Here is a 24,920-nt window from a genome sequence, read left to right on the forward strand (position 1 = left end):
TTAGTTAAAAATTTCATTTTCAATCAAATTAGGATAGAATTTTAGAATAAGATTGTTAGTTTAGAGTTTTATTTTCGATAAAATACCAAATAATAAACTTAAGGCCGCAAGACAATGTCATTTAGCGTTTTAACTTTTCACCAAGTGTCATACCATGTTGGATTAATATAGATAGACTTTGTAGCAAAAAAATTAATATAGAATTCTATTTTCAATCAAATTGAATTATAATATAATTTTATAAGTTCATAAACAACCCGTGTATCGCACGGGGCACAAAACTAGTACTCTTTAAAATGGGATGAGTGGTTGTTAGCAGTGTAATTTAGTGGGCCATATAATTTAAATAAGAGAAATAATATAGTTTTTCCCTAAAGTTGCTTTCCTTTTATAGTGTGTTGCAAGTATTGTGATGTTTTCTTGTTAGACAAGTGTTGCAAGTAAAAGAAAACGGAGGAAGTATTTCTTATACTGTAGTAGGAAGAAGAAACTAGAAAACACAGGGAAGGGTCTAGCTCCGCGCCCACCGCACCGCACCGTTCTACACTATTCTGCGGCGTCTGTGCTTCTAAATTTCTAATTCAGCCAATAGGGGAGCGAAAGTAAGAGAGAGAAAAAAAGCCATGGATTCCGACGAAGAAGACTTGGTGTTCTTCGGAACTCCCATTGAAAGAGAAGAAGACCTCACTACTCGCAAGAAGAAGGCCCTTGCTGAAGCTTCATCTCAACTTCGCACCCTTCCTTCATGGAAACAAGAGGTTTTCCTTTTTTTTTTTTTGGATTTTTGTTCGATATTTTCATCTTATTCTGCATTTCATCATCTGTTTATTCGTCGAATTAATTTGTTTTGTTCAATTTTATTTTTTTAATTTCAATTTCATGTTGTATCATTTGGTTGATTGAAAAGTCTGGAAAATTCTTTTTGCATTTGCAATTTGAAATTGCATAGTTTATAGAGTTATTGTTATTGAAAATGTGGCAAATTAGTCAATAAACCTTTAATTCTTTGGTTATTAGTTTAGTATTGTTCATTGCATCGAAGGTAGCTTTTGTGAAATTCAGTATATAAGCGGAATGTAATTTGATGCACTAAAGTTTGATGTTGTCTACGACATTTGCAAAATCCGCTGCGATTTGTGAAAATTGGATAGTGAGGTATAAGGTATCCGGTTGCTAGTTATTTAGTCGTTACACAGCGAATTGTATATGAAGTATTAGTTGTTACCGTGTGGAGTATTAAAAAGCTAAAGATGAAACAGCATTCGATATCTCACTAGTCAGAATACAATGGCCTGCACAGATTAATGGAGATTAGGAGGAGCATTAGTGTGTTGATAGTACTCTCTTTAGGATTTCCCATGTTATATAGATGAATCACTTGTGTGTCGCAGCTTAGGAATGAAATTAGTATATTGTAAGCGTATTGCTGTGCTCTTAGGCACACAATCAGTTTGCGTAACGATGATTGCTTCTTTCCTATGTGTTTGATTTGTTCTGTGTTGGGTTTATTAGTCTGTAACTGATGTGAAGTCGTAAACTTTTCTACAATCATCAACAACATTGATAGTTTTCTGAGTTTAAGATTTCTGTTGGGGTCTAATCCAGCTTGATCAGATTTGATATGTGTGTAGAATTTTTAATTTTGTTATTGTTGTTTGGCCTCCCGTATGCTCCGTTTGATGTGATGTGATTTAGATATAATTAAGTAATGAGTATTGAACAAGGTAATCAGACTAACAGAATAATAGAACATAGCATATTTTCTTATGTAAGTTTTTCATTCCTATAAAAATCTTCTTATGTAAGTTTTTCATTCCTATTTTCTTTCTCGTCCATAGTTTTCCATGTATATGTAAATTAAATAGCATAGGCATGTAAACGATATATGAATAAAATAGAATAGGCATGTATAAATTGTGAAGGTTAGAAAGGAAAGTCAACAACCGCTAGTGCTTTCTTCTACTTTGTTGCTTAGAAGTGATTATGTTGCTCTTAGGTCAGAGATGAAGAAGGGAGGAGAAGATTTCATGGAGCATTCACTGGAGGTTATTCTGCTGGTTTTTACAACACAGTGGGTTCAAAAGAGGGTATGTGCTGATGACCTTAATCTATATTTGTTTTTTAAAATTTTTTTTATAGATTGATTTAATCTTTTTTGTGTGAATTTCTGTGCAGGTTGGGCTCCGCAGTCATTCACATCTTCCCGGAAAAACAGAGCTGAAGCTAAAAAGCAGAGTATTTTGGACTTCCTGGATGATGATGAAAAAGATGTATGTGATATGCTTATATTATTCCTTATCTAGAATGTTTCTACTACTTATTAGCTATTACTTGCTGGATATTCTTTTTCTCTGTTTGTTGGTTGAGTATGTGTTTAATGTTTACTATTGCATGTCTACTTTATGCATAGTAGCATTCGTTTATTGATGTTATTAGCATAGAAATGCTGGATGGACAATGGATTATGTGAACCAAAATACATTAGCATTGGAGTAGATGCATAGCTTATCAATGAAGTATAATATATTCTGAAAAATAAACATTATGCTATAGCATAAGTTGTTCAAGATATGCATTTTGCACAGATCAATGCTCTTTAAAGTCAGATATCTTCATAATAACATACCCATTTATAATGTTAGTTCCTATTAATTTTTCTTTGATAATTTTAGCTGAGCAGGCAATGCAATAATGCAATTTCACATAGATACTCTTTGTTTTGCCTTGCTTCACTTTTGATCCAAAACTACCGCAGTATCATTGCTGTTATATGTCATTGTTATTGTTAATTCATGATCTGTTTTAATCAGGGTTTGATTCTCTTGTTTAAAGCATGTTAAAATTTTGTAGTAACAAGTACGCAAATGCATGCGGCCTAAACAATATGGGAAATAACATAGAATGATACTGAGGAGGTAAATTGATGCAACTCATGCAAGTAGAATAGAAGAAAGAGAGAGGAAAGGCAGTACAATACAGGTAGACAATTTTGCTGGGGAAAGTTGGGTATGGTTAGAGAGGTTTTAGGAGGGGAGAAATTAAGAAGAGGATGTAAGAATAAATGATGGGAAAAAGATCTGTGGGTAAGAAACTGGAGTATATCTTGCTTTGGTTTAATACTCTTTAAATTGTAGATTTTGGTTCACGTGTCTTTGAATGCAATGTTCTTCCATTTGTCTGGGTTTTATTCATGCAATCTTTTAACATCTATAAATAAAGCTCTAATCATGACTTTGAGAGTGATATACGTCTTTCAACTTACTAGGAAATGGGAGGCCAAGTTTTGGGAACATCATCACAATTTGATACGTTTGGATTTACTGCTGCAGAGCTTTCTCGCAAACAAGCTGAGAAGGAGCAGAAGCAGAGGTGAGTTTTCCTTGGTTCCCTTGTTAATTGCTCCATAATTATGGGTGTTCTTGAAGTTGCCTTTTTTTAATTTTTATTTTTTTTAATAATCAAGTGTTTTGAGATCCAAATTATGGTGTTGTGAAAGTTAGGAACTTATTTGCTTAGTTTGTTTGATTGCTAATTTAATTGAGTAATGTTGATGATTCTTCTTTTTTCAAATGTCTCAGTTATTTTGGATTTTTGGGAAATGGTAGTGGTTTTTTTTTTTTCTTCTTCTGGGGTGTAATTCTAAGGGCAATATGACTTTCTTGTATAAAGATACTTTGTTGGAAAGGCTATGAATAACACTAGTAACAAATTGTTTTTGTGTTGCAGGCCATCAATTATTCCGTTTCCTGTTCCTGACGAATTAGTTATTCCTGCTACAGAATCCATTGGTTTGTTTTCTGATGCTGGTAATTTAGTTTCAGAGAAAATTTTGTACAGTCACTTAAAGCTTCTCTGTGTCATTTCTTAGGTGTAAAGTTGCTGTTAAAGATGGGATGGCGCCAAGGTCGATCAATAAAGGATTCTTCTGTTAATTCTCTCCATGGTATGTTTTTAAAGTTTGGATAGCTTGTTGAAGTATCTTTCATTGTCATTTTAGTTTACAAGTTTGTCTATGTTGTTATAGACCCCATTGAAAAAGAATTAATTTTTTTCACCTTGCATTTGTTACTGTATAGAAACCAATTCTAAAAAATTTAGAAAATTGCAAACCAGATATTGTAATTGAGCATTGATCTTTCTTCCTAAATCATGCTCACCACTGACTCACTGAGTTGAAGGCTTGTATGAAAAGTTTAATTTTATCAACTTTGGATAAATTATGCAGACTTGTTGGTTAAATCGAGTTTGAGGTTGGTCTCCAGGTCATTGGATATCTGGGTAGGGTCGGTTCGGGTTACAAGTGTAAAAGTACTCAACCTAAGTTTCAGGTTCGGGTCAATTCAATGGGTTTAAGAGCTTATATTGTTATTATTCTTTTTCAATGGTAAAAAGTTGAGTTTCCAAGTGTTAATTTTTCTAAAATAAATTTTCCATCAGGAACAGAGTCAAAAGACATTTATATCCTTCGGACCGTTATAAAGTGATTGAAAATTAGCTGTATTCTACATGGCCCATGCACAGCTAGGTGAATAGGTTGATAGGGCTCTTGTAAATTAGAAATTGGCCCATCAAGTTAGTCCATAGTTTGAGCCAAGCCTGGTAAATCAGATTAAAGACAAAAGTGCTATATCTCATATTATAAAAGGTTGCCTTAACTTTGCTTTCATTGGGTTCGTTAAATAAGATACTTGATCAATATTATGGGGTATGTCACTGCACATTATATATCAAAGGTTGGCATATGAGGGTAGAAATGTAGAGCGGAATCCCTGATTGTGTTTGAGGAAGATATATAGGGAATTGCTTTGGTTCAAAGCATTGGCCTTAGATCTATTACAACTCATTTTCCTATTATAAACGAATTCATATCTTCTGGGGCCCTCCCTCATCTAGGTTTGAAAAATATGTGGACTTCTTAACACGATCTTAGAAGAAGGGTCAAAGAATAGTGGGATAAGTGGGAAATATGAACTTGGGAATTAGTTGGGGTTAAAGTCTTTGGAAGTTTATTAAATAAAAATAAAGTCATCAAGAAGTTAAATTATGTAAAAAAGGAAAAAAAATTGGTGGTGAGTTCATTGAATATTTGATGATGTTAGGGAAATTAAGGAGAGACTTTTTTAAAGATTGAGCTACTGGAGGAAAAGTGTTTAGAGTAGAAAATTTTGTAGTTAATATTTTATGTAGAATGATAAAATTTACTGTCTAAAGGAGGAGATATTGTTCTGAATGTGTTTTCAAAGGTTGTGATTAGTAGGCATTTCATGAGAAAATGCTTTAAGGGAGAATTAGGTCTTGAAAGACAATAAGGTTATTTCTCTTAATGAAAATTTCAATAGGGACTTATTAAGGATGATATTATTTCTTGATGATGGTTTGTAATGGAGTTTTATCTATTATATGGTCAATAATTTGTTGCAATGCTCTTTTGAAGAACATGAAACTAAGGTGGAAAATATTTGTTTGGAAGAATTTAGTGGTGCGCTATAAGGCATGTTGGGATACAATTAAAGTGATCTCAAGGATTTTCAACAAGTCTGCTATGTTGGAAGCATCGGCAAGTGTGAGCTTCAAATTTTATTTTCTTCTTAAAAAAGACTGATCTTAAAATGTGAGGTGATAAACTTTCTCATAGTTTGTATAATATTTTGAGTTGAGGGCTAGCTAGTTCATTGTGCTTTCTAGTGCACTTTGTTTGATACTAAGTGCTTTTATAGATTGCTATTGAATTGATAACAGATATTAGTATTAGAGACGGGAAAGGTAATATTCTTAAATTTGGATTTTGTGGAAACATACGGTATGGTGTTTCAACTTTTCTTGTTAGAATTTTAGGGCATTAGATATGAGAATTGTGGGTGGTAATGTATTTTGGGATATTTTCAAATGCTTGATTTTGTAGGAAGACTAGTGCAGATAAACTCTAATACTACGTATGACAGAACACAGAAGATAGGTACTTCTTTAACCATAATATAGAATTAAAAGCTGCTTAGAGTCGCAAGGAAAATTCAAAATTAAGGCCTTAGGGACACATTTTAGATTCCGACCTCTTCATGGGTCCATCGTTGTAAATTTTGCAACCAAGGACTCAGGATCACGTTTTTAAGGTGTTAGTGTTGATGTATGGGAATAAACAACTAGACAAATCTCTGTTGAATTTTGTTAAAGTGGGCTTAACCTTAGATTGCACCACCTTGCCGCTAACGCAAGTTGTCACCCTTGCATGCAAAATTTAACTTTGACGAGCAGTACAATAGAGCTTTTGTTTGAGGTGTGCAATTTACTGTTTGAAACTATTTTCAGTAGGAGACATAATATGAACAGTGCAAGGTGTTGGTTCAATATTTTAGTAAATGACTTGGGATCATTTAGCGCATGACTTGGGATCATTTACTGTTTGGAATCATCATCCGTGTGTGTGTCTCTATCTCTGCGTCTCTGTCTCTCTCTCTCTCTCTCTCTCTCTCTCTCTCTCTCTCTCTCTCTATGTGTGTGTGTGTGTGTGTGTGTGTCTGTGTCTGTGTCTCTCTCTCTCTCTCTCTCTGTGTGTGTGTCTGTGGCTCCGTGCGTCTTGTGTGCGTGCGGGCGGACGGGCGGGCGGGCATGTGTCCAATAAGACATTTATTTAAATGTTTACAGATTTGAAACCATATAACCATATAGGCATGTGCAATTGTTTACTTGGTCTTTTTATTTTATTATTTTTTGACACTTTTTGAGGTGCAAGTTTGTAGGTTTCTCCATTGGGAATATACAACTTATATGGGACATGGGTAGATATAGACATCTAGATTTAGATGTTTGTTTAGCTCTTCTCGGGGTTTAAAACGAGGTGATGTACTGTCTTCTTCCTTATATAGTCGGTTTATTCAGTAAACTCTTTGTGAGACATTGCTCTAGCAAATGATGAGGTCTTAAGATGAAGGGATAGGGCTAAAATTCTCTCATTCACTATTTGTTGATGAATTTTCCTTGTGGACGCTTTTGTCTATTTCAGAAAATAACCTTACTAAGTCTGGTTCTGATTTTCTAATCTCAACTTCCGTTCATATGTCCTTGGCTTCTTGCTTCCTTGGCTGGTTGAGTGATTTAGAGTCTTCTTATTATAATATTGAAATTACGTGAAGGATTTATCCTTGAATGTTCTCCTTTTGGAATCTGGTGATTGAGAATGTCTCTAAGGTATAGGATTGATGGAAGCTGGCTTTTTACTCCTATGGGAGTAGGATGGCTCTTATTAAATGATGCTTTTAATATTGCTCTTTATCACCTTTTCTTTTCTTCTAAATCTATTTACAAATAACTGCAACATTTTCCAACTTTATTTTGAAGTTGAGGCCTTGAGGGTTTCAATAATGGTTATACACTTATACCTTACGTGTGAACTGTGGGAAGCCAGGTGGAAAGAATAAACTGTCTTGATATTTTGCGGAGCAGTGGCCAACAAGAGCTTCGACCTGTGTTTGTATAGTGTATTTTAAGGATGGAAACTGATGTGTGGGAAATAAATGAATTACAAGCAAAGATAAATATGTGATTCACTTATTAAAAAGTTTAATGACATCAAGGTTCTCAATCTTCAATTTCATGCAAAGTTTGATATAATTAATGCAATCACAAACATTAATATGCTCACAAAGATGCAATAGGAGAGAAAATGTTATTAATTGATAATAAGCAAAACTTGTCTTGAAAAACATCTCTCCTTTATAGGTGGCTACCAATACCCTTTGATTGGTCAACTTTTAATAAGAGTCCTAAGCTTACATGTGAATGGTCAAGATCAACTGGTTAAATACAGAATAGGTTGTAAAATATCCATAGAAGTCTCAGCGCAGGCGTTTTTGAAAATTGAAAGCTGAAAGAAGTCGTTCCCTAGAGTGCTTGGGCATGGGGCAGGTCCCCTGAACAATCAGGGCAGGATTGCCTCGGCGGGGCAACCAAATTGGCCAGGGAGGAAACTCTAGACTGCTTGACTTGAAACACTTATAAACTCTTTTCTCATTCATATTAGGTTTGGTTTATAACCTATCGATGGAAAGCCTTTGAACACAATTCATATCTTCAAGTGTAATTACCTTGAGTCTATTGTAACAAAGATGATATCGCTATCCAAAATTAATAAACCATAATGAATAACAACCGAGCACTTATACTTTTGTACATAATTTCACCTTTGCTTCTATTTTTTTAATGACTGACCATCACACAAAGTTTCTTATACCTAAGCCATGTTGTAAAGTTGGATAACCATCCAAACAGTAGTTTAATACACCATTTCTAAACTTAGTCAAACATCCATATTTAATTCATGGGCATCATGGATGTTCCCACATCATAAAGACTCAACTGAAGAGTGGCTGTGTGAAGGGCTATTTATGTGTCAGTAACTGAAATAATTAAGTAGTTTTGTTGTTAAGTTTGTCATTCTCTTTTAGGTAAATTTTTTAATTTTTTTTTCCCTTAATGGATTCTTATCTGACTGAGCGGATGGAGGAGGTTGTTTTCTTATATTGATATTTATCAATATGTATTGTCTTGTTGAAAGAGGCTCGCCGAGAAGCTAGAAAAGCATTTATGGCCCTTTCTTCTGCCGACAAATCTTCTGATACAGCTGGCTCTGAGCCCCATAAGAATGGTGCTGATGGCCTTATGGAGGAGCTAGCTACTGATGATGATCAGTCCACCCGGAGCACACCAGTAAGTTTATAATTTGCAGTATTATTTGAATTGTCACCTGGGAATTGGGCAAATTTATAACTATTTTGTGATTCACTGTTAGGTTACTTAGTCCTCTTGTTATATTTCTCTCTTTATGAATCAATGAAATATTTTTCTTAGCATGTATATAAGAATGTAAGATATATGTCCATTATATATGTTGATTAGAGAATACTTCTATTTATTTTTTGCTTACTTGCTGTTTTAAAGATAAGATGTCAACATTCAAACTTGATCATAATTGTTTTTTTAAATAAAATAAATCTGAACTCGTGAAAATAAACTGCTAACAGTCTTAAAACAAACTCTGTGCTTTTTAAGTGGTGAAGGCCATTAGCCTATTTGACTTTTTAAAAAACAGAGTCAAAGATGCTGACTTGTCTTCTGTTTCATTTCTGCACAAATTGCGGAATACCTGCACTTAAAACAATGTAGAATCTAATCTGGTTGTGTTAAGATTTACTCAAGGAAAATATAACATAATACAACTGTTTCTTTCAAGAGGTATACTGTCATAAAAGAACGGTTATAGGCTAGGTTCTTTCTGCTAATGTTTCAAGGCATCTTTATATCTGAATTTTGTGCGTACTGTATCGTGTAAACTTCACTGTTTGTAGCAAATTTATGATTGAAGCTACCTATTTATGGGTGAATGCCAAAAATGACGAGTATCAATATTTGTTGGAGTTGAATATTAACTGGCTTCATGATTTGAAAAGTGTGCCCCTATCTAACATGTTTTGCTTGTTTTAGGTATATGTACGTCAGCCAAAGCAGGATTTGTACGGTCTAGGTTATGATCCATACAAGCATGCTCCAGAATTTCGAGGTATGTGACATGATTTTTCTTGTCTGTATTCTTATCCAAGTCAAGGTATTTACTGTCATGCTTGATGTGGGAAATCTGAAGTGTTTGGTTATATTTTCAGAAATGAAAAGATCACGTTTATCAGGGAATAATGAGATTGGATATAGAAAAACTTCATCATCAAGACAAGAACCTCTTATTGCCAAATGTAATATTTCCCTTCGCCTATAGATTACTTTATATGCTTTAATTTTGTTAAGACATTAAGAAAATGAAGTTACTAACTGCTACTTCTTACTTACAGCAGGAAAGCTTGCTTCTGGTTTTGGCATTGGTGCCCTGGAGGAATATGATGTCGAGGATGAGGATATCTACTCATCTGGTTAGTCTTACGTTAAAGATAAACATTATATGGGATTGGTGCTTAGATTTATGAGTTTTTCCCAATTTTAAAAGATCTGGTTTTGTGGGATGGCTTTGACTTTGTAGATTACTTCTGTGATAGGAAATTGTAAATTTACATAGTTTAGAGTGGTGGAAACCATCATCTAAAGGTTGGGTCATTTTTCCTTTGATGAGTATAATAATTTCTTGCTTACTTCCCCCCCCCCCCCCCCCCAAAAAAAAGGTTGGATCATTTGCTCCTAGTGCTTATGTCTTTGACTTTGTGGGGTACCTGGTCCTCCTTGAAACTTAAAATTCCTATCTAACTTTCTTTTTATGTAAAAAATATCCGATTGTTTGTCTTTATTTACTTTGGTTCCTTATCTTCTGATGTTTTCTTTCTTTTCATAGATTGCTATTAAAAATTCCTTTCTTGCTCTAAACACTCTTTAAAAGTCAAATAGCTGGCTATATTCCATTAGTGTCCTTTATTACTCATTGTCTGTTGGTAGATTTAATTAATAATTTCTCTTTTATTGAACTATTATTTCCTATAGGCTTGTAGATGCTATTGAATGGGATCTTGTGTTAATTTTTTTTTCCCTTTATTTTATTTTATTTATGTAATTTTTTTTGGTGGTCTTCCAATTGAGACACTGTGGGATCCTGTCAGCCGTTGTCTCGTTGAAATGGCTGTTCAGCATTTGTATTTGTGTTTCTATTACTGGTCTCATCTTTGCTTGAGATTTTCCGGACCTTATAGTTTCCTTGTTGACATTGTTATCCATGCTTGATTTCTGCTGTTTAGGACATGATAACATTGAGACTTATCTCCCAAATGATGATGATGAGCTCTTGAGACTGGAAATAGCTGATGGGCAAAAAGCAGCTGAAGTGAACCAAGGTTCTGGTCTTAGATTCAGAGTTGCATCTAATACTGATTATCAGCTGGAAAGGTACTTTCCATACGTAGCAGTGTATGCATATCTCATGCTTTGTTATCTTCTGTGCTCTATAGCTCTTTTGTATCATCTTCTTGATGATTATTATTGTTATCAATGCTTGTTTCCACATTGGATTTTTCTCCTCCAACCATGTTATTTGCTTGTAGGCTTTTTAAAGGATTTGTCGAATTATTTGCATGGTTTGAAAGTTTTTGCATAATTATTTTAACGAATTTTCTAGGTCAGTCTGTCACATCCATAATCAGCTACTTGATTTGCATGGAATGGCACTTACTAGGAAGAACTTTGTATTCCACACAGGTGCCCTTTTTGCCTTGGTAGGGTACAAAATCAGATATTTATATAGCCTAGTTAAACTGACCCTACAAAAAGAAAGCTTAAAAAGTAGCAATGTAGGAGATATACACTAACTGGCTAAAGATTATTGTAGTTAACTTGTTCTGAGGGATTTGTTCCACAACATGATTGGCAAGACCTTTTCAATTACATCTATCACATGTATACATGTCGCCTTGCTATTGTTTCTTTATTTGTTTTCGTTAAACTCCTGGCCTTGCCAGTGTTGCCACTGTAGAGTCTAATTGTTTCTTGGTTGTGATGAAAACAATTAAATACATTCACACTTTTTATTCTTGAAATACTATTCTGACCTAATTATAACAAATTTTCTATCAATCTGTGTCCAGATTTGATCCTCCAATTATTCCGAAAGATTTTGTGCCACAACATAAGTTTCCTGCTCCTCTTGAAACAAACAACCTGATGAGCGACCCCCCTCCACCAGAGGTTGCACCTCCTGCTGACAATAACCTTAAAGTCATGATTGAGGGAGTTGCAGCTCTCGTGGCTCGCTGTGGTAAATTATTTGAGGACATTTCTAGAGAAAAGAATCAGACCAACCCACTGTTTAGTTTTCTTAATGGCGGAAGTGGCCATGATTATTATGCAAGGAAGTTATGGGAAGCACAACAGAAGTGTAATGGTCAAATTAGAATGCGGCCAGATGAAAAGTTACATTCTGTTGTTCAGAAATTGACAGCTGAGAGTCGTGGGAAAATGTTAGGGGAAAGGCCACTGGAAAGGACATTACATGATTCAAGTTCTGTTTCTGCTGCTGACGATAAAAATAATAATAATCAATCCAATCTGTCCGATACATTCATTAAGCCTGAAGTGATTGTAAGTGGTCTTATATAATTATTGTTTTTCTAATTGTGCTTGATAATATCATTAATGGCTTGATACTGATATTAGCTCTAATTTATTGGATATGTATGTTAGAATTTTTGCGTTACTGGCAAAAATTTTGTTGATTGGTCGTGCACAGTACACACCTGATCTCTCATATCTTGCTATGGGCAGGTGTCTCATGGTATTGTGGACATTGTCAGGATGTGCTTTCTTGAATTTTATAGCATGCAAGGGACTAGGGTTAATAGAATCTTGAAATTTTTTATTAAAATTTACTTATTCTGTATGTCCATCAGAGGGAACTCCTTGAAACTGCAAAGCCTTACAAAGATGATCCAGCAAAGCAAGAAAGATTTGAGCAATTCTTAAAGGACAAGTATCAGGGAGGACTTCGTGTGACAGATACAGGTAAATCAACTTATATGTCGGAAGATGCTAGAGCTCGTGAGAGATTGGATTTTGAGGCGGCTGCCGAGGCAATACAGAAATCCAGATCTGCCAACCAAAGCAAGCTTTCTGGCCAGCAGTCAATGGACTTCACTATGGCAACTGGAATGCAGTTTACCTCTGGTGGATTTCAGGTTAGTTTCAGGATCATTTGAACTATAGTACCAGAAGCAGTGGTTTTAAATTTCTAAGCATTCTCTCCACAGCTTGGGAAGGAAATCTCTACTGAAGAGTTGGTGTCAAAAAAGATGTATCCGAAGCGTGAGGAATTCCAATGGCGACCTGCCCCTTTATTATGCAAGCGTTTTGACATTGTTGATCCTTTTATGGGAAAAGTGAGTTTATTTCCTTTTTGCTTTCAATTTACATCTGCAATGTATTAGTTTATATTATACTTAATAGCTAGTTATTCCCTGGTAAGCATTATCTTTTTACAAGTTTAGAGGCGCACGCAATGCGGGCATGAGTATCCCCCTCCAAATTTGCTTATACAGTTATTTATACTTTGTACATAAAGTTATCTACTTTACTTAACTTATTTGCATAAATGGCACCATATTGACATAATATATTACTATTTTTTTTATGGTTAGTCTATGTAAGAATCCAGTTAAGGGATGAGCAACTTGAGAAAACCTTTTTTTTTTTTTTTAAGTCCTAGATTTCACTTTAAACGAACTCAAATTTATGTATTTTTAAGCGTTACACGGGCTAAAAAAAATTTCATTGTATTAATGTGCATCAATTAAATCATACATAAGATAAGTTTCATTTTTGTATTTATATCATTTTTTTTGTTGTATTTATATCATTTAAACTATACATGTAAAATATGTACACAGTATATATAGTCTAACATAACTACTAACATAAGTAATTATTGGAGTAAACATAAATAATTGTTGGAGTAATATATATGTATAGTCTAACATAAGTAATTATTTTGAGAAAAAATAACTACCATGAGAGGAGTTACCTTTTTACATTTAGGAACATTTATGGAGTAGTTAAAAATGGAATGTAATTAAAGAAAGGTTAGACTTTAAGTAAATTTAAATTTTTTATTAGTAATAAATTATTTGGAGAGGGTAAAATGGTCCACTCAAAATTTCCCAACCAAAAACACCTCTTCTCTTTATATATTACTCCCTCCGTTTTTAAATACTTGCTCCATTTCTCTTAGACACGCATGCCGATGCTAATCTTTGATCACTAATATCTTTAATTATCAATAAGTATAAATTCTAACAATTGAAAGTTAATAATCTATTCATTGAGATGATTCCAACAAGTACCCACAAGACTATATTTTTTCTTATGTATAAATCACAAACATTAGTCAAATTAGCACAAATGAATAGTGCAAAAAGTAGAAATGGAGCAAGTATTTAAAAACGGAGAGAGTACATAGATTTCTGAATATATATCCAATCACTTCAGGTTTCCCACATCAAGTGTAAGATAAATGTCATGACTTAGGTAAAGCATAGACCAAGAGAATATACACTACATACCATGAAATTCTGTTTAATCGGTTTTTTTTTTTTTTTAATAATTTTGTGTGTGTGTGTGTGTATCTTTTATGCGACTCTGTGTGCGTGTGTCTATATCTTTTATGCTACTCTCTATTTTGTCATTTATTGTCATCTATATACGTTTATGATCTAAATCATCAACGAATGAAAAACGATTTAATACTTTTTATTCTATTAATGTAATTTCACTTTCCTGTATATATTCAAGTAGCTTTTCTAATTTGTTTTATTATTATGTACTTTGCCAGCCGCCTCCTGCTCCAAAGATAAGAGGCAAGGTGGATTCTCTCATTTTTGCCCCAGATACTGCCAAAATGAAGAAGGCAGAGGATATCTCTAATGAGCTGTCCATGGACATGAGTAGCAAAGAAGCTGAAGTTACTGTGGAAGTTGAAAATATTGAGCGACCAGTTGACCTATACAAGGTTTTTGTGCTTCTCATTTTCTCTTTTTGGTTGCTCAATTGGTAGTTTAGCTCATTTGTCCGAGTTACTGATTTTTTTTACACTGCTTTAAGCATTATCACTCATGAATTTTAATTTAGATGATCTTTCCCCAGTCATGCTTAACGTTGCTCTGATTCTTTATCCTTTAAGCTGTTTGCTTCTGTTTGACATGACTGGCATACCTATGGTCGTATGGAGTCAGGATTGGCAAAAAATCATTATGCTTACTCCTGGAATGTCCAATATTTTCCTTTCTATTATTACATAAAATTCCTTTTTTCATTCCAACTCACAATCCTAGAAAGGGGTCTGCACATGCGTAGGAGGAGCTCAATTGGTAGTTAACTCAGCCTTTAGGCATGGTGGGACCAAGTCTTACAAGTGAAATTTTAGGGGGTATCTTTTTTCTTTATTTCCCCTCTTGTTTCTGAGCTGTCTTTGGCCCTAATTTTTTTGACTCTGAATTAACCCAGCAGAGGCTTACCAAAGGGAGTTCCCACTAGTATGCTTATTGCTGTGAAATAATTACTTTCAGCTCAGTCTCTGAGGATTTTGTTTAACCAGACATTCTGAATTTTTCTCTTATCTACAATATTTATTTGTTGTTACAATTGCATGTTTTTGGTCCAAATAAAGTGTCAAGTATCCAAATCCATATCACAATTGAGTATTTGAGATGAAATTAAGAGTTTATCATAGTGTATTTGAGATGAAATGAAGAGTTTATCATAGTGTATTTGAGATGAAATGAAGAGATTATCACAATTGATTATTAGAGATGAAATGAAGAGTTTATCATAGTGGATATCACTTGTGTATTTGAGATGAAATGAAGAGTTTATTATAGTGTTTCGTTATAGAGAACAGGATCTTTTTCTTTCTTTGTGAGAACATGAAATAGGCTAATATTTCTCACGCTATTAACAGTAAAATAAAGAGAAAGATTGGCTCTTTGGTTAGCTAAATAATCTGATTTTTGGATAATTGATCTATAAAGAAGAAATAAGAAAGATGGAAGCTTGTCTATTGATTGAAAATGGCAAAAGATTTACAAAGGATAGGTCAATAGCTTTAGGCTGTCACTCTCTAACAATGGCTTGAAGCCATAACTTTCTAGGTTTCCCTAATAAATTTATGTCTACCATTTTCTTTCCCCTCCTCTATTTATAACTAAGGACTACTAACCTAGTGAGCTAATATTACTAGATTACCCATACTACCCCTCCTTAGGTTAGTCTGTTACAAAACATTGTACTTTCATTTCCTTGTATCACCTGTCTGTTGCTCTTATCTAAGATTCATGCTGGCATCTCTAATTGGCAATATGAGAGATTTCCCTTTTTTGTCTAGAGTTTCTAAGTTGAGATAGAGTTGTCATCTTGTAAGTTGAGATATGACAAGTAGACTGTATGCTGGAGCCCCTGGAGGGACGTTAGGTCATGGGAACACTGGTTTTCATGTGAGGTTCTTTTTTGTAACCTTCATATGCAAAGGAGCTCAAGAAGTTGAACTGCTCCAGAGCAGCGGAAATTCTTTCTTTTCCTTTTTTTTAATGGGCAGAAAAGCTGAAACTTTTGTGTGACCTTATACATCTAGATTTTTTACTATCTCTGGTTCAGAGTGTTCAGACATAGGCTTTAGTTTTTCACCTTTTAAGTTGTTTTATGCACAGGCTATATTCTCTGATGACTCTGACAACGAAGAGGACGTTTCTGCTGTAAATGAAATGGAAGATCCACAGAAGAAGACTGAAGCTGCTAGTGCTGCATTTAGTCGCATAGTAGCGGGTGACTTTTTGGAGTCTTTGGGCAAAGAACTTGGCCTAGAGGTTCCGCCAGATCTACCATCTGCTACTACTAAAGCTGGGATTTCTGCGCCTCATAAAGATGTCACTGATCTCCAGGCAAAGGATTTGCCATCACCTCCAGCTCTGGGTACAGTGTCTGTAGCTCAGGACAACAAAATCTTGAATCGTGTGATTGATGACAAGGATAGAGCGCAAAAAGAATCATCTATAAGGGGAAAGGAAGTCATTACTCCAAGTTCGCATAGTGTCAGCAATAAAAAACTGGAGAGGGAAGATCGAGGGAACAGAAAAAAGAAACATGAGTCCAGTAGTTCGTCTTCAGAAGATGAAAGGAGTAGGAAACGCTCTAGGAAGCATCATCGTAGACGCACTAGTTCAGATGATGATTCTTCTGATGATTCCAGAAGTCGGCATAGTTCTAGGTCAAGAGATGACAAAAGGCGGTCTTCTCGGAAGAAGCATCGAAGGAGAAAGCATTCAAGGCATAGGTGACAGTGGGAACTGGGAAGGTTACTTGGTACATAGTGAATACAGGAGAAATCTGAAAATGATGCCATAGATTATTGAGGCCAGCTATTCAGGCAAGAAGAGCGCTGTTCAAGAATTTGAGACTGATGGATCATAGTTTGTCATGGCTAACATTGGAGCATGAAGAAATGAATGTATTTCATGTATCTTTCAAGATCAATGATTCCTAGGGACAGAAGTATAATTGTATATTCTTTTGTGACGTTGAAATTGATCATGCTTACATGTTCTCTCTAACACCTCAACCTCGTCTTTGAGACTTGATATTGAACATGAAGAAATTTTTGTAATGCTTGCTATTTTGGGATGTAATACACCGTAGTTATAAATTTTGGGTTTCTCCACCTTTCTAAGAAGAAATAGTACTCGTAAAAAATTACATGTATATGTTAGGGGTTTGCTATTCTGAACCATAGCTCTTTTGAAGTGCTGCAGCAAGGATGAGTAAATTTAACGCTCTATTTACTTGAGATACTCGATCAAATCTTAATCCGAGTGAGCTCGACTTCATCAAACTTGCAAACTCTACTCAACTAAGCTAAACTCAACTCGAGCTCGATTCAATTTTTTCGCCAAATTTGAACTTAGCACGATCATAAGCTCCCATAGATGTACAGTACTTCCGAGTTACTTGTACATTCTAGCCTTTTTTACATGTGAACAACAATGAATGGCGTTACTTAGCGTATCTTTGGAGAATTGGAGACATATCACATTACTGGCATCTGGCGGGCCTTCATCCACACAACGACACAATAGCAAGGAAAGTTTCTCCTTTACTCTTTCAATCACATTTTATCATTTTAATTTATTTATTTTGCTATAAGGACAATAATGTAAACGGAATTTAATCCCGATTAGTGATTACTGCCTATAAGAAATTAACCGATTGAGTAATATTCAAATATCATTGGTCGGTCATTCTCCCAATTATTTGGGGACATTTATTGTCCTATTAGCATTCCGATTCACATAATCATTTAATCCTGGAAGATGAGAGAAAACAACCCATAATTGGCAATTTCCCTTGAATTACCTTATCTAGAGTTCTGTAGTTACAGAGTATAAAATAAAATCAAGATTTCATTTTCAAAAAAAAAAAAAAAAAAAAAAAAAAAAAAAGGAATCAGTGGTTCTGTTGTTCTTCAGTTGACATGAGAAACTCGTGCACAATCTTTCAGTTCTCAACTACAAAAGTCAAAATAGGAGGTAATCAACTATTCACTTTGTGTTGTCTGTATTTTACTTTTGTATATTAAATTTGTACATGTATTTTTTATACGTGTTCTTTCATTTTTCTTTGATTGTATTTGTATTAGTCAAATCATGTAATCTTCTCACAAATTCACAATCTTCTAATATGCAGCTAACTTTTCAAAAGGCGCTTTTTTGTTGTTGAAGAATTTGTATATACTGTCTGATGTTAAAAGCAGTTAATCTTTGCTTTTATTTTATTTTATTTTTTTTGCTTAGTTTTGTGATATTTGGAGAACTGATGTTTAAAGGTCAAGTTACTGAGGCAATTTATGTCAGTTTTTCCTGTAAGCCGAGGCTCCTCGAATAATCGAGGATTGTAGGATCTTGTAAGGCAAGGAATAGCTTTAGTATTACTGCTGGTTTGAAATGGGTCGAGTTAAGAAAAAGCAGCAGCATTTTGGTAAAATTGATCCCTTATCATTGGAGAAATTGTTGTCTAAGAGTCCAAGTGATCGGTCTTTGATTGGAAAGCCTGGATTTTCGAGGGTAGTTTATTGCAATGATCCTGAATGTTCTGAAGCTGAACAGCTTAAATATTGTGACAATTATGTTACAACTACAAAGTATACTCTTGTTTCATTCTTTCCCAAATCGTTGTTTGAGCAGTTTAGGCGGATTGCCAATCTATATTTCCTTATGTGCGCGTTCTTGTCATTCACTCCGATTGCTCCTAACCCACCAGTCAGTAGTGTTCTCCCTCTTGTGGTTGTGGTGACTGTAACAATGGTGAAGGAATTAATTGAAGATTTCAAGCGCAGGAAACAGGTACTGGAAGTTTTAGCATTGAAGCAATGTGCAATTGAACAAGTCTAATGTTTTTCTTATATATTTAGGCCGAGAAGAAGGGGGATTTTATGCTCTAATTTCATATGTTGCAGTGTTAGTTTTTTTCCTAGTTTGTCTGAGTTCTAGTTCATATGCTTATTCTGACTGCAATTGTTACATGTAGAACGGCACATAATGTGTATCCTGCTATGATGCGTGTGCTGTTTTGGGGGCGGGATTGTCCTAAGTATGCAGTCTTAATCCTGCTATTCTGAAATAATATTGAAACAAAATAAATTTTTGAAGTTATTTCTTGTTGAAGTGTTAAATGTTGATCAACATCCTTGAAAGGTTTATGTCACTACTTACAAGAGTAAAGTAATTCCTGCATTTGATGTTGAATGGTTTGTAGGCTTGTAGCTGTAACAGTACTTCATCTGATACACTAGTGTTTCTTCCGTATTACATTGAATTCTACTTTACAATATGTAAATGTATTGATATGGAAAGTAATTTTGAAAGTTGATTATGTCAGGATAATGAGGTGAATAATAGAAAGACTAAGGTTCATCGCGGTAATGGCAACTTTGAGGACTCAAAATGGATGAACTTAAGAGTTGGAGATGTTGTGAAGGTGGAAAAGGATGAATTCTTCCCTTCTGATCTTATCCTACTTTCCTCAAGTTATGATGAGGCTATATGCTATGTGGAAACTACTAACCTTGATGGGGAAACTAATCTGAAACTAAAGCAAGCACCGGAAGTAACTGCAGGCTTAAACGAGGACTCGATGTTTCAGAACTTCAGAGCTATTATTAGATGTGAAGACCCAAATGCTAACTTATATTCTTTCATTGGAAATTTGGATTTGAAAGGGCAACAGCACCCCCTTTCATCTCCGCAGCTGCTTCTGAGGGAATCCCAACTGAGGAATACTGAGTACATTTATGGTGTTTCAATCTTCACTGGTCATGATACTAAAGTCATCCAAAATTCAGTGGACCCCCCTTCAAAGAGAAGCAAGATTGAGAGGAGAACAGATGTAATAGTAATCTTCTTGTTTTTCTTGCTATTTTTGCTTGGTACTTTCGGATCTATTGTTTTTGGGATAGTCACAAATGAGGATATCCTTGATGATGGTATCACAATGACAAGATGGTATTTAAGGCCTGATGATACCACAATATACAATGATCCAAGAAATACTTCACTTGCTGCTTTGCTGCATTTTTTGAGAGCTGTTATGCTGTATGGTTACCTCATTCCCATCTCATTGTATGTATCAATAGAGCTGGTTAAAGTTCTGCAGACTGAGTTTATTAACAAAGATATACACATGTATTATAAAGAAGGTGACAAGCCGGCACAGGCCCGTACCTCAAATTTGAATGAGGAACTTGGTCAAGTTGATGTGATATTGTCTGATAAAACAGGAACTTTAACATGCAATTTGATGGAATTTGTTAAGTGTTCTATTGCTGGAACTGCATATGGGCAGGTGATCACAACAGTGGAACGGGCTATAGCTAATAGAAAGAGGATACCTTTGACTGGCAAGGTGATGAGTAGAGAGAAAGAGAATGAGGATACTGAAGATAATGATAATGTAGATCAGTCAACTGTTAGAGGCTACAATTTTGTGGATGATAGAATCACAAATGGGAACTGGGTAAATGAAGAAAGGTCTGATGTTATACAGCAGTTCTTTCGAGTTATGGCTATTTGCCATACTGTTATACCTGTAATGGATGAAGAAACAGGAAGTTTATCATATGAAGCAGAATCTCCAGATGAAGCAGCACTTGTTATTTCAGCAAGAGAACTTGGTTTTGAATTTTATGAGAGGACTCAAGCAACCATCTCCTTGAGAGAGTTGGATCCTTTGTCTGGTGCAAAGGTTGAAAGGTAAATTTCTTGCCTCAGTCAAATTAGATTTTCCTTCCTGTAGTTCTTCATTTACTTCTTGGTTGGTTTTCAAGAGGAGAGTGCTGGATAAAATTAATGGAAATGGACTTGAAATCATGGCTGATGTATGAATATTTTTGTAAAATAAACTAATCTTGTCCAACCAAGTTTTAGGTCTTAGTTTGCGAATAAAGAGTTAGCCTATGAAACGTATCAGGCTTTAATCTTATACTAGCCCTTTTTTGCTGATAGGATGTACCTGCCAAGTTACTTGACTTAAGATATTGTCTTGCTTGTTTGTGCTATTACGGAATTTCTAAGCTGCCTTTTTACAGGACTCTTGAACTTCTGAATATCATAGAATTCAGTAGCACAAGAAAGAGGATGTCTGTGATTGTGAAAAACGAGGAAGGAAAAATACTACTGCTTTGTAAAGGTGCTGACAGGTTTGTAAGAATTAACTGTTAGAGCTCTAGTATCATGACATAATATGTCGTTAGATCAGTTTTTAGCAGTTAATTACTGGCCTTACCTTTTCCTTGTTTGATATTTTAGCTTGCCATGCAGTTAATGTCACATGGTTTGATATTTTAGCTTCCTGTTGGGTATAAACATTAGAGGATGTAAAGAATTAGGAGAGTAGAGAGAATGAAAATCGGAATGAAAGGAGATGAAGATTTAACTACTTTCATGCATATATAGAACATCAAATGTCATGTTTTACAATATTTAATCCTGCTCTCCCCTCTCTAATCTGATTTTTACTGATAGAAAAATGATATCATGCTCTCTAATATCTTATGATTCATAATCTGACTCTAGCTGAATTTCTACTACCTTGTTTTCCTGTATCAATTTGCTGATATAAGCGATTGTTTGAGTCCATGCTCATCAGCTGACAGCTGAATGTAATAATCTTAATTGTCCTGGATCAGTGTTATGTTTGAAAGGCTAGCATATCACGGGAGGGAGTTTGAAAGGCAGACTAGAGAACATGTTATGGGGTATGCTGAATCTGGTTTGAGAACTCTAATACTTGGATACAAAGAAGTCAATGAAGATGAATATGTGACGTTCAATGAGGCATATACAGCGGCCAAAAGCTCTATTAGTGCAGAACGAGACAAATTGGTTGAAGAAGTGGCCGAAGACTTTGAGAAAAATCTTATTCTTCTTGGAGCTACAGCTGTAGAAGATAAGCTCCAAAAAGGGGTATGTGGTATTCTGAGAATGATATATCTGAAGTTCCTCATTAATATTTTGCATTGACATTGTATTAATGTGCTAGCGAGGTTGGTTCACAATTTTCCATTTCATCCTTTTATTCTTTTACACTAAACAGGTTCCTGAATGCATTGAAAAACTAGCACAAGCTGGAATTAAGTTATGGGTACTAACCGGGGATAAAATTGAAACAGCCGTTAATGTTGGGTATGACTTTTGTTTGAAAGTATTGCTTTCTATCTAAAATTGTACCCTTGTTTTTGGTTCTAATTTTTGTTCATTTTACAGTTATGCTTGCAGTTTGTTGAGAGAAGGGATGAGGAAGATAGTAATCAACTCTGAGTCACATAGGGCAAAAGCATCCGTTAAAGTGTCAGATAAGACTTCCATACACAAAGTAAGTTAAGGGGTCTTCCATGTGGTGGTGTGTCATACTGTCATATTGTTGATTTGTGTGCTGCGTACTTTGAAATTCGAATGTTTGTTTTTCTTATTCTATTTGAGGATAATGTATTAATTGGCATCGCTTACCAGTGATCCCTTTTTTAGTGGTGACTATCTGCTTGTACAACCCTGTTACTAAAATTCAGATTATTTAGGTTTTAAAAGAAATGGTTGTCCAAGACTTAAGAGAGGGGAAGGAACTGCTTTGTTTATCGCATGGGAGCTCAGAGGCACTGGCTCTAATTATTGATGGAAGGTCACTCAGTTATGCATTGGAGGATGATGTCCAACACATATTTATAGAGCTTGCTCTGGGTTGTGCATCGGTCATCTGCTGCCGTTCATCTCCTAAACAGAAAGCACAAGTAAGTCATGTTATTTAGTTTTCATCATTTTTTGCTATCAATTTATCACCATGTTACATGTATCTTATTGCAACACTTGATTACAGACTAAGTTACAAAGATACACTTTCTTCCAGAAAAAAGAATGACAGCATAATAGAAGGCAGTCAAGGCACTGTATGTGTAATAAAATTGAGGTCCTTTTAATCAGTGATAGGCTTATTAATATCCTGCAGGTCACACAACTGGTAAAAACTAGAAGAGGAACAACATTGGCGATTGGTGATGGCGGAAATGATGTAGGCATGCTCCAAGAAGCAGATATTGGGATCGGTATTAGTGGCTTTGAGGGAATGCAGGTACATGTTGCTCCTTCATTCATGCCACATTATAATTATAAATATATGATATAAAAAAACTCAACTCCTTTGCTTATTGTAACCTCTGAGATTTGGATTGTTTGAAGAATAGGCGGTCATGGCAAGTGATATCGCAATAGCTCAGTTTCGTTTTTTGGAGCGTTTGGTACTTGTTCATGGGCATTGGTTTTACAGAAGGATCTCATCAATGGTATTTTTTTTCCACCTGTTTTCTTCTTCTGTTTAAGTCCTTTTGTCACTGGTAATGACATATTGTACCTTTGAGCATAAGTGTATGACTAGTCAAAGTTGAGCACTTGAACTGCTTTATAAGTTTGCAAAACTTTGCAATTGACAGTTTATCCTTTTGGTTATTTTCTAGATATGTTATTTCTTCTACAAGAACATATTGTTTGGCTTCACACTCTTCTATTACGATGCATACTCATCATTCTCTGGTGAACCTGCATACAATGCCTGGTTTTTGACCCTCTACAATGTCATCTTTACATCACTCCCTGTGATTGCTCTTGGAGTTCTTGACCAGGATATTCCTGCCGAGTCATGTCTCAAGGTAACTAGTCTAAACTTCCTGTACTTGCAACTAGTCAGTGAGCTATTGCTCTCCTGCTGCTCTCATAACTGATGTGATTGCTTTTCAGTATCCTCAATTGCACCAAGAAGGTGTACAAAACATCCTATTTAGCTGGAAAAGAATATTCGGTTGGTTACTCAATGGGATAGTTAGTGCAACGGCAATCTTCTATCTTTGTATATTCACATTGGAAAATCAGGCCTTTCGTAGAGATGGTGAAGTAGCTGGATTTGAAGTTATTGGAGCCGTACTCTACACTTGTGTGTTATGTGTAGTGAATGCTCAAATGGCTCTTTCCATAAAATATTTTACTTTCATCCAACACTTGGTCATCTGGGGAAGCATTCTATTTTGGTACATATTTCTCTTAGCATACGGAGCCATTGATCCTTACATATCAACTACTGCATATAAAGTCTTTGCTGAAGCATGTGCATCTGCTCCATCTTTTTGGGTTGTTACGCTTCTTGTTTCCGTGGTTGCATTGCTTCCTTACTTCATATATGCTGCTCTGAGTACGGAGTTTTTCCTGCATTATCGTCAAATGCTAATGGCTAAACTGAGAGTCCAAAGTAATTTTACTTTGTTAGACAGAGAACATTAACACAGAATATTAGGCTGTACAGTGCAATTTATTTAAGTGTAGCATTTCTGAGAAGACAGAGCTCCAGAGGTATTTTATAGGTTTCAAGTCTTACTGTGCAAGAATTAGCTGCTGTTGGTTATTTTTCTTATTCTGATGATCAAGATTCCATTACATTAAATTAACATAAGGGCTGAAGTTCAACACATCAAAGGTGTCAGAACTCGTAACAGCTAGGAGCCGAAGGTCAGAGTGAAGTACAAAGTTCATGCTCACCGTAGTACATGAAGCTCCTCTGATAATTCATAATGTTAAGATTGAAAGCTCCAAAAATTGTTTTATTTTTTCGGAGTCTTTAAGAAAAGGCATCCTTGAACATTTTTTGTTAATCACCATATGTATGCGGCAGTTAATGAATAATTTTTCGATAGTACATGCTAATGTTTAACTTTTTCATGGCCTTCTTGATTCTTACTGTGTTTACGATGAGCATAGTAGCCTTCAGATCAGAAATACATTGCAGAATATTTTCTACTGCAAACTTTTCCAGGTCTTCATCTTTGTAGCTGTCAAAACAATTAGTCGATCCAACAGTATCCAATTATTGCA

At 35.1% G+C, this 24,920-nt stretch overlaps 2 protein-coding genes across 7 annotated transcripts; both read left to right on the top strand.

Annotated features, from left to right (window-relative positions):
* Nucleotides 1-461: 461 nt before the first annotated feature.
* LOC145600834 (G patch domain-containing protein TGH-like) lies at nucleotides 462-17,175 on the top strand. The gene is made up of 16 exons (XM_081656698.1): nucleotides 462-758; nucleotides 1,997-2,087; nucleotides 2,176-2,270; nucleotides 3,266-3,369; nucleotides 3,727-3,788; nucleotides 3,869-3,943; nucleotides 8,552-8,703; nucleotides 9,478-9,553; nucleotides 9,654-9,740; nucleotides 9,837-9,914; nucleotides 10,725-10,872; nucleotides 11,568-12,060; nucleotides 12,369-12,653; nucleotides 12,726-12,854; nucleotides 14,303-14,479; nucleotides 16,173-17,175. The coding sequence occupies exons 1-16, from the start codon at nucleotides 624-626 to the stop codon at nucleotides 16,797-16,799; spliced, it is 2,814 nt and encodes a 937-aa protein (XP_081512824.1). The 5' UTR covers nucleotides 462-623; the 3' UTR covers nucleotides 16,800-17,175.
* A 501-nt stretch (nucleotides 17,176-17,676) lies between these two features.
* Nucleotides 17,677-24,700, top strand: LOC145600844 (putative phospholipid-transporting ATPase 9). 6 transcript variants are annotated; one of them, XM_081656708.1, is made up of 12 exons: nucleotides 17,677-18,044; nucleotides 18,202-18,857; nucleotides 19,393-20,762; nucleotides 21,098-21,208; nucleotides 21,698-21,974; nucleotides 22,105-22,193; nucleotides 22,275-22,383; nucleotides 22,586-22,795; nucleotides 23,011-23,133; nucleotides 23,246-23,344; nucleotides 23,516-23,707; nucleotides 23,796-24,700. In XM_081656708.1, exons 2-12 carry the CDS (start codon nucleotides 18,459-18,461, stop codon nucleotides 24,330-24,332), a joined length of 3,516 nt encoding a protein of 1,171 aa, XP_081512834.1. In that variant the 5' UTR covers nucleotides 17,677-18,044; nucleotides 18,202-18,458; the 3' UTR covers nucleotides 24,333-24,700. The 6 variants fall into 6 exon arrangements, with proteins under 6 accessions (XP_081512834.1, XP_081512832.1, XP_081512829.1 ...); XM_081656706.1 differs by having other exon boundaries at nucleotides 18,309-18,857; XM_081656703.1 differs by having other exon boundaries at nucleotides 18,369-18,857.
* Nucleotides 24,701-24,920: the final 220 nt, after the last annotated feature.

The sequence above is a fragment of the Chenopodium album genome, chromosome 2 (genome assembly GCF_948465745.1).
Source record: "Chenopodium album chromosome 2, dcCheAlbu1.1, whole genome shotgun sequence".
NCBI lineage: Eukaryota > Viridiplantae > Streptophyta > Magnoliopsida > Caryophyllales > Amaranthaceae > Chenopodium > Chenopodium album.

Coding starts and splice junctions, on each gene's coding strand:
- LOC145600834 (XM_081656698.1), top strand. CDS start 624: ATGGATTCCGACGAAGAAGACTTGGTGTTCTTCGGAACTCCCATTGAA. Junction 10,873..11,567: donor ACTGATTATCAGCTGGAAAG/GTACTTTCCATA, acceptor ATCTGTGTCCAG/ATTTGATCCTCCAATTATTC. Junction 12,061..12,368: donor TCATTAAGCCTGAAGTGATT/GTAAGTGGTCTT, acceptor TATGTCCATCAG/AGGGAACTCCTTGAAACTGC.
- LOC145600844 (XM_081656708.1), top strand. CDS start 18,459: ATGGGTCGAGTTAAGAAAAAGCAGCAGCATTTTGGTAAAATTGATCCC. Junction 22,384..22,585: donor ATAAGACTTCCATACACAAA/GTAAGTTAAGGG, acceptor CAGATTATTTAG/GTTTTAAAAGAAATGGTTGT. Junction 22,796..23,010: donor CTCCTAAACAGAAAGCACAA/GTAAGTCATGTT, acceptor AATATCCTGCAG/GTCACACAACTGGTAAAAAC.